The sequence below is a fragment of the Myotis daubentonii genome, chromosome 2 (genome assembly GCF_963259705.1).
Source record: "Myotis daubentonii chromosome 2, mMyoDau2.1, whole genome shotgun sequence".
Lineage (NCBI taxonomy): Eukaryota > Metazoa > Chordata > Mammalia > Chiroptera > Vespertilionidae > Myotis > Myotis daubentonii.
Genome location: NC_081841.1, coordinates 60,939,649 through 60,956,061, shown reverse-complemented (window position 1 = coordinate 60,956,061; position 16,413 = coordinate 60,939,649). Strand labels below are relative to the sequence as shown.

Below are 16,413 nucleotides of genomic sequence, written 5' to 3'. Positions count from 1 at the left end.
ACAACTAAATACGTTTTTGTTGGCACTATATATTGCTCCTTTATTTCAGACTGTTCTAACAGCTTATTTTAATCTAGTCACTAATTATTCCTGCTTCACCAAGCATTTACTAGCAGAAATGGTCCTGCCACATTTAGAAAAGAAATCAACTTCCATTATGGTTTCAGCATCATTGTAGGTCTAGTTTCATGCCTGGTGGGTCCCTTATAGAGCTATATTTAATGCACTGCTAATTAAAAAGAAGAAGGAAGTGTCCAAAGCTTTCTTAATGTCTCATCTTTTGTTTTTGTTTGTACAGCTCACCATGTTAAAACGGGCACTTGCGAGGTGGTGGCACTCCACAGATGCTGTAATAAGAACAAGATAGAAGAACGGTCACAAACTGTCAAGTGCTCCTGCTTCCCTGGGCAGGTGGCAGGCACCACGCGAGCTGCTCCATCTTGCGTGGATGGTGCGATTTTTACATTGCTCATTGCGGTAGTGTAGCTCGGGAATGCTTAGAACTGGAACCCCACTGTAATGCTATTGACGGGGCCAATTCTGAGGGACCACAGTATAGATTATGTGGTTGATATGAGGTTATTTGGAAGGCATTTTGAAATCCAAAATCCTTTGGAAGGACGTACAAGGTCTTACCCAGTTTCATAATAAATGGCATTATAATGGGGTTCCTACAAGTTCAAGTGCTTCTTTGATGCCATGAAATACTGATTTACCAGCTGAGGATATGTGTGTGTAAATTAACTGGGAAAGAAAAGATGAAAACAGATAGTTAAATAGTATGAATTTCTGAGCCCATGGATGGTTTTTAAGAATGAAAAATGAACATCATGCACATGAGAGACTATTTAGTTGTGGAGAGAATTCAGATAAAATGTTGGTTATTATAAAGAGGCATCAGAATGTTCATTTCTTTAATACTTACCTAATTAGAATAGGATATTCAGACATTTAATTGATGTTACCATAAATAATAATTTAAGTGCTCATATTAGCATGGTCTATATCTTGTGAAGTTGGCTACTACCCACAATAAAAAAGAAATTTTTTAAAAATTGCATTGACTCTAATGCCTTCTGATTTTCAGCCTACTGTGGGAAATATAACATTTATTCTAAAATATTGACTCTAAATTGGTTAGGGGCTTATTTGCTTATCTGTTTATGTAAATCAGTTCATGAATACATACTATTAGTTTCTTTCAAATATATCAGTTTTCATTAAGCCTATATATTCCCATGGAAAATCATTCAACAGTGTACTTATTGTGTATTGTATGTTTAAAGACTCAAAAGTGTAAGTCTCATGTAAAGTATTCTTACCACTATAAAGTAAAATTAAAATAATTATTCTACTCAGAAAAACTAGATTTAGCCTTTTGGGGGTGAAAAAAGGCAGGCAGACCCTAAAACCTAAAACACAGTCTAGCCAGTTATAGGAAAAATTGGTGGCTTTTTCTTTAAATGTGCATCCAGAGAATGAACAAACCCAACAGAAAACATGGCATCTATTTTTCTATCTCCTGTAGCTTCCATAGTGGAACAGAAATGGTGGTGTCATATGCAGCCATGTCTTGAGGGAGAGGAATGTAAAGTTCTTCCTGATCGGAAAGGATGGAGCTGCTCCTCTGGGAATAAAGTAAAAACAACTCGGGTAAGTGGAGAGCCAGCTTGGGAAAGTAAAACGTCTCTGAATTAACGATGTGTACATAGTGACATCTTGAAGTGTTGGTTGTAGAATGAGAGGGTATAGTTTTCCACAGTATGTTTTTCCACATTTTCTCCCTAATTCATTTTTCATGGCACATTTTTATTTCATTCAGAATAACATCTCTAGATGCCATCAGCTGTTGTGTTACCTAATAAACAAATGTTTGTTCCCTCATGAGATACTGACAGTAATGTGAAAACCCCCAAGGGTGTATATTAAAAATGCTGGGAAGGTGATCCCAATCCCTTATTCTGCTCATGGATAGTACTCTGAATAGATTCTCAAAGAAAAAAAAAAAAAAGAAAAAAAGATTTTATTTTATACTAGAGGCCTGGTGCATGGAATCGTGCATCAGTGGGGTCCCTCAGCCTGGCCTGTGGGGATCAGGCCAAAACGAGCTCTCCAACATCCCTGGAGGGGTCTTGGATTGCAAAGGGTGCAGGCCAGGCCGAGGGACCCTACTGGTGAACGATTGGGGCCAGGGAGGGACCATGGGAGGGCTCCAGGGCGTGTCTGGACCATCTCGCCAAGTCTCAATTGGCTGGACCCCAGCATCAAGCTAACTTACCAGTCAGAGCATCTGTCCCCTGATGGTCAGTGCATGTCATAGCAACTGGTCAAACAAATGGTTGGACACTTAGCATATTAGGCTTTTATTATATAGGTATGACAATAAAATTTGCCAACTAAGATTCTTGCATTTTTATGAAAGTAATTATTTTGATCTCCCTGATTTCTGGATCAATAAATAGTTTTCTAATATAATATAAACTTTACATGGGCCTGTTTAATTGATGTTATCACAAATAGTTTGTTAAGTGTTCAGATTACCACAGTATATTCCATGGGTCAATATGAAAAGAATACTCTTTAGACAATGATATATTTCAGCTTGCAATGCTGACTTCTGGGACATGGGAGAGAAGTGAAAAACAATGTTAGGCTTTGATCTCCTAATTAGCTCAAAGGATGTTCTGGACTGGAGATTTTAAGTATTTTCTTTGTACATTTAGCTGTGAAAGTTCTGTCTTGTTTTACTGAGGGGAAAGTAGACAATTGATTAGAATTAAATCATTGTACACAGGGATGTTTTATAAAAAAACAGAACATAAGCCTGGCCTATTGGCTCAGTGGTTGAGCATTGACCCATTCACAAGAAGATTGCCAGTTCAATTCCTGGTCAGAGCATATACCTGAGTTGCAGGCTCAATCCCCAGCAGAGGGCATGCAGGAGACAGCCAATCTATGATGTTTTTCTCTCAGCAATGTTTCTACCTCTCCCTCTTTCTTCCTCTCTCTCTAAAATAAAATTTAAAAAAATTAAAAAAACAAAACAACAAAGTAACATAAAACTAGATACTGGTAATTGACAATAATAGCTTTTAATAAACCTGTCTGGGAGAAGTGTTGTGCACCTCCTTCTGGGGTCAAAAAAAATAACTAAATCAGAGAACATCCACCTGGAATTAACAAATTAGACACAGTGAAGAAAATTTTCAATAAGGAAGGTCAAAGGATGCCTAGAGAATGCTGCTTGACAGCCATAACCTGGGTGGAACCACCACCATGCCCAGCAGTGAGTCGTGCAGTACCTCCTGGCAGTACCTCCCAGACATCTGCAGTGACCTCCCATACCAGGCCTCCTCATCAGCCTGCCAGGACCCAGCATCCCAGGATCCGGCTCCAGGACCCCACAGTGAGAGCAAGCCAGGGGGATCCCTGTGCCCAACCCCTGCCCCAGAACTGTGCTTCCAGTCTGACCCGGAGCCACCTGAGCCCTGGGACCTTCTGTTAGGGTGACCCAGAGCAACATAGTGCATGCCCCACTCTGAGCCATAGGAGAGCATGGATTGTGAGACCCAGAATAACCTATGTCTGTTTCACCCAGGCCCCAGGAGGGGTGATCCGGAGCAACCCAGTGCATGCCTCACTCAGTGCCACAGGAGAGTTCTGTGTGACCCAGAGCAACCTGTGTCCCTTCCACCCTATCCCCTGGGACAGTCCTGCCTGAGCAACCCAGTGTGCACCTCACTCTGGGCTCCAGGAGTGTGCAGACTGTGTGACCCAGAGAAACTTGCCCCCCTCCCCCTTCACACCAGGAAGGGGAGAACTGGAGCAAAAAAGAACAGGCCTCACTCCAGGCCACAGGAAAGTGAGGACCCAGAGCAACCTGTGCCTACTACACCCTAAGCCCAGGGACTTGCTGCTTGGACAATTTAGAGTAACCCAGCACATGGCCTACTCTGGGCCACAGGAGAGCTCTGACTATGTAACCCAGAGCAACCCACACCAACTCCACCCCAGCCCCTGGGATAGTCCTGCTATGGCTACCAGGAGTAACCCAGCCCATGCCACATTCTGGGCCACAGGAGAACAGTGCTGGGGTGAACTGGAGCAATCTGGTATGCCCAGCCAGGGACCACAGTACCATGCTGCAAGTGCCCTGCCAGAGGGACCTAGGGCACCACCTTTCCATGGGTGCCAGGGCCACACAGCAAATTGCATGTCAGAGGGCTCTGGATTTTCACAGGGAGTTGGACACCAGAGGAACTAATACTCTTAAGCAGACAACAGAGGGACCAGATCTGTGGGAGAAGGGGATAAAACTTAGAGCAGAGAAAATAAAGGCATGGGAGTCAAGGCAGACACAGCCTCTGAGCTAATGATTTCTGGACCATTGGCCTGGTAGGTTCTTCAACCTTCAACCCCAAACACGGTGCCCAGGGCCAGAAAGAGACAGCAAAAATGGGGAGACAAAGAAATGGAGTAATTGTCAGAAAAAGAACTAAATGAAATGGAGGCAAGCAATATGTCAGAAAAAGAATTCAGACTATGGATCATAAAGTTCCTAAACCAGATGGATGAGAAAATCAACAACATATGTAAGAATCAAGAGGAAATGATGAATGATATATAGCGGCAATAAAAAAAAAAAACACAATGAAAAGTTTCAACAGTAGACTAAAAGAAGCTGAGGACCGAATCACTGAATAAAAAACACCCAATCTGAACAGCAATTGGAAAAAAATTAAAAAGAGGAGAATTTAAGGGAGCTTTGGGACAACATGAAATGACTCAACATCCAAATAATAGGGGTGCCAGAAGGTCAAGAAGAGGAGCAAAGAATAGAAAACCTATTTGAAGAAATAATGACAGAAAACTTTCCCGACTTGGGGAAGAAAAAAGTCACACAAGCAGAGAGAGTCCCAAACAAGATGAACCCATAAAGACCCACACCAAGACACATCATAATTACAATGGCAAACATTAATGACCAAGAAAGAATCTTAAGGGCTGCAAGAGAGAGATAGAAAGATCCCTACAAGGGATCTCTGATTAGACTATCAAATGATTTCTCAACAGAAACACATCATGCCAGAAGGGAATTGAATGAAGAATACAAAATGATGCAAAGGGACTGAATCCACGAATACTCTATCCAGCAAGGTTATCAGTCATAATTGAAGGTAAAATCAGGAGCTTCACAGAAAAAATAAAAGGTTAAGGAAGTTTATTATCACCAAGCCAGCAATGCAAGAAATGCTAAAAGGACTGTGGTGAAAAGAAGAAATAGAAAGGGATGAAGGAACACAGACATAAAAAATAAAAATGGCAACCAGTACATATAAATAAAAACCTTAAACGTATATGGGTTAAATGCTCCAATCAAAAGACGTAGGGTGACTGAATGGATAAGAAAATATGAACCATATATATGCTGTCTACAAGACAGCTACTCAGAACAATGCACTCACACAGACTGAGAGTGAAGGAATGAAGAAATAAAAAGATCAGGCAAACAGAAGTGAAAAAAAAGCAGAGATAGCAATACTTATATCTGACAAAATAGAACTCAAAGTGAAAGCCATAATAAGAGCTAAGGAAGGCCACTTCATAGTACTAAAGGGATCCATACAACAAGAGGATATAACTTTGGTAAACATATATACACTCAATACAGGAGCACCCAAATACATTAAAAAAAAAAACTTCTGTAAGGTATCAAGGGAGAGATTGACAGCAATACATTCATAGTAGGGGACTTTAATACCCCATTGACATCACTGGATATATCTTCTATACAAAAAAAAAATCAACAAAGAAACAGCAATCCTAAATGACTCACTAGGTCAGATGAAATTAATTGACATCTTCAGAACATTTCACCCAAAAGCAATGGAATATATGTTCTTCTAGAGTGCATCTGGGACATTTTCTTTTTTTTTTTTTATTGCTTAAAGTATTACAAAGGGTATTACATATGTATCCATTTTATCCCCCCGCCCTAGACAGTCCCCTAGCCTCCCCTATCACCCAGTGTCTTATGTCCATTGGTTATGCTTATATGTATGCATACAAGTCCTTTAGTTGATCTCTTACCCCCCTACCTCCTGCCCCCCAACCCTCCCCGGCCTTCCCGCTGCAGTTTGACAATCTGTTTGAGGCAGCTCTGCCTCTGTATCTATTATTGTTCAAAAGTTTATAATGGTCTCTATTATCCATGAATGAGTGAGATCATGTGGTATTTTTCCTTTATTGAACTGGAGAGCATCTGGGACATTTTCAAAGATAGACCACATATTTGGACACAGGCTAAATCTCTTCAAATTCAAGAAGACAGAAATCATATCAAGCATCTTTGCAGATCACAGTGGCTTAAAATTAGAAATCACCTACAATAAAGAACCCAAGATTTTATGCTCAATTAACATTTGAAAAAGGAGGCAAGAGCATACAATGGAGTCAAGATAGTCTCTTCAACAAATGGTGTTGGGAAAATTGGACAGATACATGCAAAAGTGAAACTAGACCACCAACTTACACCATTCACAAAAATAAATTCAAAATGGATAAAGACCTTAAATGAAAGATGGGAAACCATAAAAATCTTAGAAGAATCTATAGGCAGCAAATATCAGATGTATGTAGTATTAATATCTTTACCAATACAGCTCCTAGGACAATGGAAACTAAGGAGAAAATTAACAAATGGTACTACACCAAAATAAAAAGCTTCTTCAAGTGAAAGAAACCATCAACAAGAGAGCCCACTGCATGGGAGAACATATTTGCTAATGTTATCTACAATAAGGGTTCAATCTCCAAAATTTATAGGGAACTCATACAACTTAACAAAAGGACGATAAACAATCCAATCACAAAATTGGACAAGGACTTACATAGACACTTTTTGAAAGTGGATATACAAAAAGCCAAGAGACATATGAAAACATGCTTAAAGTCACTAATCATCTGAGAGATGCAAATAAAAATGACAATGAAGTATCATCTCACACCTGTCAAAATGGCTATCATTAACAAATCAACAAATGACAAGTGCTGGTGAGGATGTGGAGAAAAAGGAACCCTTGTGCACTGCTGGTGGGAATGCAGACTGGAGCAGACACTGTGGAGAACTTAAAAAATTAAAAATGGAACTCCCCTTTGATCCAGTAATCCCACTTCTTGGAATATATTCCAAGAAATCAGAAACACCAATCAGAAAGGACATATGTACCCCTATGTTCATAGCAGCACAATTTACAATAGTTAGGAGTTGGAAACAGCCTAAGTGCCCATCAGCAGATGGGTGGATTAAAAACCAGTGTTACATCTACACAATGGAATGCTATGCTGCTGTAAAAAAGAAAAAGAAAGAACTTTTACCATTTGCAACACCATGGATGGTCCTGGACAGCATTATGATAAGCAATCTGCTGTGTTTCTAAAAATTACCTGAAAGAGATGTTGGGGTGCTTCACTGGGCTGGAAAAAGTTTAGCTAAATCAGAAAACAGGTCTAATTGAAAGCAAGTTTATTCTATATCTATAGAAGGCTAAGTTGACTCACGCATGCACGACATATATATAAAGCTCTCGCTGGCACCAATCTCACGTGTATGTTTTGATCTGTCATTGTCAATCATGAATTTGGTTGACACTTCTATTATTGAGAAAGAGTGAATAGTGATATAAAACATTTCTTCTAATTAGTTTCCTTTCAATGTGCATGAATCTGTGCACTGGGACACTAGTAGAAATATAAAGGACTACTGTATAAGGAAATACTGTGAACAGTTATATGCCAACAAATTAGACAACCTGGAAAAATGGATAATTCCAAAAACATCCAATCTTCCAAGAATGAATCAAGAAGAAACAGAAAATTTAAACAGACTGCTAACTGATAATGAAATTGAACCAGTAATCAAAATAATCCTATCTAATAAAAGACAAACATGGTAATTGGCGTAGGACTGCTACCCTTCCCATTGGCTAATCAGAGCGATATGCAAATTAACTGTCAGCCAAGATGGCGGCCGGCAGCCAGGTGGCTTGAAGTGAACATAAGGCTTGCTTGCTTCAGTGACGGAGGACTCCAACGTTCCCCGCCTGCCGCTGCCGGCCTCTGAGCTTGCAGTTTGTAACATTGTCACAAATATAGAAGCTAAACGAAACCCAAGAAACCTGCTTTCAACCAGCCGGGATCTCAGAGCTGGAGTTGAAACAGTGTTTTGATTATAGAACCCAGACAAACCAGATACCTACTTTCAGCAGCGGAGGCCTAAGAGCTGGAGCCAAGCCTCAAGCTAAAGCTGGCCCAGAATAAAAAAAAAAAAGAAAAGAAAAAAGTAGCGGTTGGGAGCTTCAGTCACCCCCAGCCTGAAAACAGCCCTCAGCCCCTCACCCAGACTGGCCAGGCACCCCAGTGGGGACCCCCACCCTGAAGGGTGTGTGACCAGCTGCAAACAGCCATCATCCCCTCATCCAGGCTGGCCAGGCACCCCAGTGGGGACCCCCACCCTGATCCAGGACACCCTTCAGGGCAAACCAGCCGGCACCCACCCATGTACCAGGCCTCTACCCTATATAGTAAAAGGCTAATATGCCTCCCAGAACCGGGATCAGCAGAGCCGTGAGGCCTCCCGGCACCGGGATCAGCGTGACAGGGGTCAGCGCCCAAACCCCCTGATTGGCCCTGCTCTGTGTGTGACAGGGTGCGGCACCCCCCCCCACCCCACGGTCCCTGCTCTGTGTGTGACAGGGTAGAGCCATAACCTCCCCATTGGCCCTGCCCTGAGTGTGAGAGTGGCGGCACCCCAACCCCCTGATTGGCCCTGCTCTGTGGGTGATAGCGGGCGGCACCCCAACCCCCTGATGGGCCCTGCTCTGTGCATGACAGGGTACAGAGCCCCAACCCCCCTGATGGGCCCTGCTCTATGAGTGACAGGGGTAAATGCCCCAACCCCCTGATTGGCCCTGCTCTGTGCGTGACAGGGGGTGGCACCGCAACCTCCCCATCGACCCTGCCTTGAGTGTGACAGGGGACGGTGCCCCAACCCCCCAATCGGCCCTACCCTGAGCGTGACTGAGGGTGGCATCACAACCTCCCGATCGCCCTGCTCTGTGTATGACAGGGGGCGGCGCCCCAACTCCCCAATCGGCCCTGCTCTGAGCCCGACCAGGGGCTGCACCTAGGGATTGGGCCTGCCCTCTGCCACCCGGGAGCAGGCCTAAGCCAGCAGGTCGTTATTTCCCGAGGGGTCCCAGACTGCGAGAGGGCTCAGGCCTGGATGAGGGACCCCCCTCCTCCCCAAGTGCACAAATTTTTGTGCACCGGGCCTCTAGTTACAAATAAACAAAGGCCCAGGAACAGATGGCTTCACAGGTGAATTTTACCTTATTCAAAGAAGGAATTAATACCTATTCTATTTTCCAGAAAATTGAAGAGGAAGGTAGGCTGTCAGACTTACTTTACATGGCAAGCATTACCCTGATATCAAAACTGACAAAGACATTACAAAAAAAAAGAAAAGAAAATTATAGGTCAATATCCCTAATGAGCATAGATGCAAAAATCCTCAGCAAAATGATAGCAAGCTGAATTCAGCAATACATCAAAAAGATCATATACCAGGATCAAGTGGGATTTATTCCTGGGATGAAAGCTTGGCTCAATATGTGCAAATCAATTAATGTGATACACCACATAAACAAAATTATAGGTAAAAATGATATTATCATATCAGTAGATGCAAAAAAAGCATTTGTCAAAATTTAACATCCATTGGATATAAAAAACTTTCAGAAAATTGGAGCTAGAAGGACATGCCTTAACGTAATAAAGGCTTATATATGACAAATGCACAGCTGAAATCATACTCAATGCTAAAAAGTGAAAGCTTTTTCTTTATGATAGGGAACAGGACAAGGATGTTCACTTTTTCCACTTTTATTCAACAGAGTTTGGAAGTCCTAGCTGCAATACTCAAACAAGGAAGAGAAATAAAAGGCATCTGAATTGGAAAGGAAGACGTAAAACTCATTATTTGCAGATGACATGATACCACATAAAGAGAAGCCAATAGATTCAAACAAACAAACAAACAAAAAAAAAACAACAACCATTAGAACTAATAAATGAATCCAGCAAATAGCAGGATGCAAAATTAATATTCAGACATTGGTTATAGTTTTGTATTCCAATAGCAAACTATCAGAAAGGAATTAAGAAAATCCCATTTACAATTGCATCAATAAGGATAAAATACCTAGAAATGTATTTAAGCAAGAAGGTACCACCTCACATTGATCAGAATAACTATCATCAATAAAGCAACCAACAGGCGTTAGCTGGTTTGGCTCAGTTGATAGAGCGTCTGCCTGTGGACTCAAAGGTCCCAGGTTCGATTCCGGTCAAGAGCATGTACCTTGGTTGTGGGCACATACCCAGTAGGGAGTCTGCAGGAGGCAGCTGATCAATGTTTCTCTCTCATCGATGTTTCTAACTCTTTATCCCTCTCCCGTCCTCTCTGTAAAATATCAATAAAATATATTTAAAAAATAAATAAATAAATCAACCAACAGAAGTGAAGGTGAGGATGTGTAGCAATGGGAACCCTCGTGTGCTGTTGGTAGGATTGTAAATTGCTGCAGCCGCTATGGAAACAGTATGACAGAGAGTTCTTCCAAAAATGAACAGTAGGATTGCCATATGACCCAACAATTCCACTTCTAGGTATTTATCTGAAGTAATGATAAAAGATGTATGTACCCCTATGTTCATTGCTGCATTATTTATAGTAGCCAAGATATGGAAGGAAGCAATCTAACTGTCCATCAATAATTAATTGGGAAAAGAAGTGTTAAAAAAAAGATTGCCATTAGTGACATCATGGTGAAATAAGACAAAGGGACAAACAAATCAGAAACAAATTCATAGATACAGAGAACAAATTGATGGTTACCATATGGGAGGAGGGTTGAAGGAATATGTGAAAAAGGTGAAAGAAAAGTAACCATTTCCAGTTTAAAAACAATCATAAGGAATATATTCAATAATCCTATATAATAAAGAGGGAGTATGCTAATTGACCCTCACACCATCACAAAGATGGTGGCACCCACAGCCAATAAGGAGGGAATATGCTAATTGACTGCCCCACCCTCAAAGATGGTGGCATCCACAACCAATAAGGAGGGAATGTGCTAATTGACTCCCCTGCCCTCAAAGATGGTGGCGCCCCCAGCCAATAAGGAGGGAATATGCTAATTGATTGCCCACCCTCAAAGATGGCGGCGCCCAGTCCCCTCAGCCCTGCTGGTGCGGCAGGCATGCAGCATCTGCCTCCGGAGTCCCCCAGTCCCCTCAGCCCCCCAGCCGCCCAGGGCTGGCTCAAGGCACAGGCAAGCCTCAGATGGCGGCTGCCCAGCTGTTCAGGGCCGCCCAAGGCTCAGGTAACCAGGGATGCCCTAGGCTTGCGCTGACGGCAGTGGCAGCAGCAGAGGTGTGATGGGACGTCACCTTCTGCTGATCGCTGGGTCTCTTCCTGCACCTGAGGGCTCTTAAACTGTGAGAGGGGGCAGGCTGAGCTGAGGGACACCCCCTCTAGTGCATGAATTTTCATGGACCAGGCCTCTAGTTCTATATAATAAAAGGGTAATAAGCAAATTGACCCTAACAGCAGAACAACTGAGAATGACTGGTCACTATGACACACACTGACCACCAGGGGGCAGATGCTCAATGCAGGAGCTGCTCTCTGGTGGTCAGTGCGCTCCCACAGCGGGAGCTCTGCTCAGCCACAAGCCAGGCTGACGGCTGCCAACACAGTAGTGGTGGCGGGAGCCTCTCCCGCCTCCTCAGCAGTGCTAAGGATGTCCTACTGCAGCTTAGGCCTGCTCCCCGCTGGCAAGTGGACATCCCCTGAGGGCGCCTGGGCTGCCAGAGGGATGTCTGACTGCCAGCTTAGGCTCGATTCCCCGGGGAGCGGGCCTAAGCCAGCAGGTGGACATCCCCTGAGGGGTCCCAGACTGCGATAGGGCATAGGCTGGGCTGAGGGTGTCCCCTGAGTGCACAAATCTTTGTGCACCGGGCCTCTAATATTGTTATAATTGTGTATGGTGTCATATAGGTACTAGTCTTATGGGGCAATGACTTAATACATTATGTAAATGTCTAATCACTATGTTGTAAACATGAAACATAATATTGTATGTCAACTATAGTTGCAAATTTAAAAAAAAAATTTCAAGGTCATCAGATTATTATCGTTCGACCATCTCTATGGAAATAGTGTAAAAAGTATCAGATATTTCAATTCTTGAAATTGTTCTTATACAATATTACTTTTCCCACAGTGGAAGTGTTCTACAAAAGTAGTTTATGCCATGCATAAATAGCAGCAATATTATTGAGGAGAAACCTATTATTTTAATAATTGATATTATTTTCCACTTACCAGATTTGAATAAGGCCTCCATGGCTGGGGTGAGCCAAACAGCCCCTGAGGCCCTGATTTGGCAAGTCCCAGCCACACATGCCATAGTGCAGAATTGAAGCAGGAGTAGGTTACAAAGTAACTGAAGAGCAGTTCTTAGCCAAAGGCATTTGTGTTTCTTAGGAATGATATGTTGGCTTTGTGGGATTATCACTGCCAGATAAATGGCCCAAGCAATGATTAAAAATTGCAGTATGTACAGCCTACCTTCTAATTGCCCATATCCAATCTGGAATGCTTTGGTAAGCCTAAGGTTAGGAAACAGCATTCAGCCAAAACAGCAGTGAGGTTTGTTGGCTTCAGCAGAGATGCGTGGTACCTCCCAGAGCTGACTGGAGGTCAGAGGCTGGGTGAATTCATCATTTAAGACTAATTTGGAAATCACATTGTACTTCCTACTCTAAACGTGAATTGTTTCTTCCTTCTGTCTTTTTCCTGGATTCAGGAAGCTTACTGTTCTGACCCGTTTCCTATAAAAGGCAAAGACCCTCAATATTTTGCAACATGTTCTTCAAAATCCCGAACATTTGATCCGTAGAGAAAGGAGGATGCACATTTGTTTCCCAAACCCTATCTCTCATTATAAAGGTGGAAACTTGTGACTGCCTATGACATCCTTAACCATCTATTGTGTTACTTTTAAGAACTCTGAAGTTCAAAGGAAAGGAAAAGTCATGAAAGCCTTATGGTCTCAAGCTCACTTTAAAGATAAATAATAAAGAACTTTTCAAAGAGTCATTAATAAAAGAAGAGACTTTCCAGTGTTGAAGAGCACATAATTATCTGCTGATTATGTAATACTAAAGGAGCAGGGGGGAAAGGTGCTGCAGAGCCTGTAAGGTTTGAGGAAAAGAAATCTTTGATAACATGTTGGAATCTTTAGAAAAATAGACTGTGACTAATTTCCTTCAGTGTTTTGCTATTCTTTCTCTATGGAATACCTCTTAAAGGAAGTCGCATTCTGCTTTTAGGATTCACAGCCCTTGGCCATTGGGGTGGACTTTAAACTCTAGTGGTCCCTGCAGCTCTTAAATCTGATTCTTACTAAGGAAGAATAAGCTTAACTTTATATTATACAAGATTCATATTTTCATTAGAAATATTAATTTGTATGAATCATGGATATCACATCTATTTACTTTTCCTATGCTGATGAAGAAATTTTCTGGGTAATTTTTAATTAATTGGAATTATTTAATCTTCACTCATTTACTTAAAGTGCCTTAAGCAGATAAGAATTCTGTAATTTTTGAATGCCTCTTCAAATATAAATGAATTTTAAGGACATACAATGATTTTATTTTGTTCTATAATGCAAGGAAAATCATGAGATATTAAGAATTTCCTATGCACGAACATTCTATAGAAATAATGCTCATGTTGAAATTAAAGCAACAAAAACAAATATGAGACCATTTACAGTGTGCTGTGCCCTTGGATAAGTGCATTGCAGGTATTGTCTTATTTAATTTCCCAGCCACAGTAGGTGCTAACAAGAGTACGAAGGTGTATGGTATGATCCCTGCCCCCAGGAATATGTCCTCGAGTGGAGAAATGAATAAGTGTGCAGTTGCATTGTTCTCTATCTTCATGCAGTCCACTGACAGTACACATTGAATCGCTGGTAACTGTAAGTCAAGAATAACATTGGGGATAGCATAGGCCTTGAGTTCAGCTTCCTCATCTGCAAAAATAATGGGGACGTGGAACTAGATTAAAATTTCATGTTCTTTTAACCAACATTCTTTGGTTCCATGTGCCAAGGATATTTCTAACTTCCTTTCCTGCTAAATTTATATGACACCAATCACGGCTAATCTCAGAAGATTGATGTACATGCGCGCCCACACGTGGTATTTTGTGGAAGAGCCACACTCAAGGGGCCAAAGAGCCGCCTGTGGCTGGCGAGCCACAGTTTGCCAACCACTGTCCTAGGAGGATTTGCTGATTAAAGCCTAGGCCATCCCCTTGCAGATGTTGCCAGATTTTATACCAAGACTCAGTGACAGTGCTCTGTTGACAGTGTCCAGGGTTGCTATTTCAGGCTTAAGGCAAAGGAAGAATACAGCGAGAGGAAAAAGTTCATGTCCTCACCTTAAGGTGGTGCAATTTGTGGGAATTCGTTAATCATAGTGCTCTCTTTTGCCTTGCAAATTTAATCATAGATTTAGGATAGTTAGTGTATTTATTTCTTGACGAGCCATTCTTAACAGACACATTCCCCATTCATTTGTACTCATTTCACCTCAGGTCAGGCCTCAAATTGCACCCTGATCTGCAGCACAGAGTGTGATGACCTTCAGGGCTGTGGTTTCTCAATTATTTGATGGTATCTACAGTAAGAAATACATTTTATGTTGTGACCCAGCATACACACAACAGACACTCATTCACCCCACACTGAAATTAAAGCTCTGGTATTTGGGTTCTATTTTCTTCCTTTCTTTCTCAACTCTATAAATTAATTTTATGACCTGCCAATATGTTACAAGATGTAGTTTGAAAACCACTCCTGAGGAAGTGTTATCTGATTGCTTCCCTTGTCTGCACCATGGACCTGCCACAAGATAGTTTTCAAATCAATTTACCTTTTACATTTTAATTTTTAAATATTTTAGTTAAATGTTTCAGGGTAAAAATTTCATAAGCTCTTGTAAAATAAGATTTCATTAAGTCAACAAGAATTGAGTGTTTATGATTGTCAGGTGCTATTCTAGGATCTGGAGCACAGCGCAGAAAAATGAACAGGTGAGAATCCCCTGCCCTCATAAGGCCTATATTCTAAGAGGGTGTATTCATGTTCTGTTGCTGCAATTGTAGTGATTTAGCACAAATTTAATGACTTAAGACAGTATCTGATCTGCAGGTCAGACATACAGTCAACTATTTCTCTACTCTGTATTTCATGAACCTGAATTCAAGGAGTGCGATTCATCTTTTCACAACAGGGCTAGTTTTCATTCTGGAGGCTCTGGGGGTGGATCTGCTTCCAGGCTCACTCAGGTTATCAACAGAACTTGGTTCCTTATGAATGTAGAAATGAGGTTTCTATTCCCCTAGGGCAGTGGTCGGCAAACCGCGGCTCGTGAGCCACATGCGGCTCTTTGGCCCCTTGAGTGTGGCTCTTCCACAAAATATCACATGCAGGCGCGCACGTACAGTGCGAAGTTGACTTAAAACTTTAAATAAAGTTTATTAAGTTAATTTTAGGGAACGTTGTGGAGTGAAAGATGTAGTATTGAGGTTTGAGAAAGGTATGTTGAGATGGTTTGGACATATAGAGAGGATGAACGAAAGGAGATAGAAGGAACAAGTATACAAGATGAGTGTGGTTGGGAGAGTTGGAAGGGGTCAACCTCAGCGAGTGTACCTCAATCAGATTGAGGACGTTTTTAGCAAAGGCCAGCTTAGGAGTATCCTAATTAAGTTAATAACAATGTACCTACCTATATAGTTTAAGTTTAAAAAATTTGGCTCTCAAAAGAAATTTCAATCGTTGTACTGTTGATATTTGGCTCTGTTGACTAATGAGTTTGCCGACTACTGCCCTAGGGTTTGTCACCTGGAAGACTCTCACATCCTTCAGAATTCCTGCCTTCCTCATCACATTGCCCCCTTCATCAAACCAGGCAGGTCACACCGAGTCTTCTTCACACTTTGGATTTCTCTGATGTCCCTGTTCCCCCATCTCTCCTTTGCCTTAGTCTTCTGCTTTTAAGGGCTCAGGTGATTACATTGGCTCTACCCCAGCAATACAGGAAAACCTCCCCACTGTAAGGTCAGCTGATTAACAACTTTAATTATAATGCAAAGTCCCTTAGCAGTTCTTAGACTAGTGTTTGTTTGAACAGAGGACAGAGATCTTAGGGATGTATCTTTAGAATTCTACCTACTAATGGGGAGACAAAAAATAAAATAATTAT

General features: G+C 41.8%; 1 protein-coding gene across 3 annotated transcripts in view; it reads left to right on the top strand.

Moving 5' to 3' along the window:
- The window catches only part of TAFA2 (TAFA chemokine like family member 2), a 472,775-nt gene that overhangs the window by 422,941 nt on the left and 33,421 nt on the right, over window positions 1–16,413 (top strand). For all 3 annotated transcript variants that reach the window (XR_009451245.1, XM_059683445.1, XM_059683444.1), the window contains 2 exons: window positions 299–451; window positions 1,529–1,653. Coding sequence is in view for 2 of the 3 variants with exons in the window: in XM_059683445.1 (XP_059539428.1) it covers window positions 299–451; window positions 1,529–1,653 (278 nt within the window). In the remaining variant the exon portion in view is untranslated. The remainder of the gene's footprint in view (window positions 1–298; window positions 452–1,528; window positions 1,654–16,413) is intronic.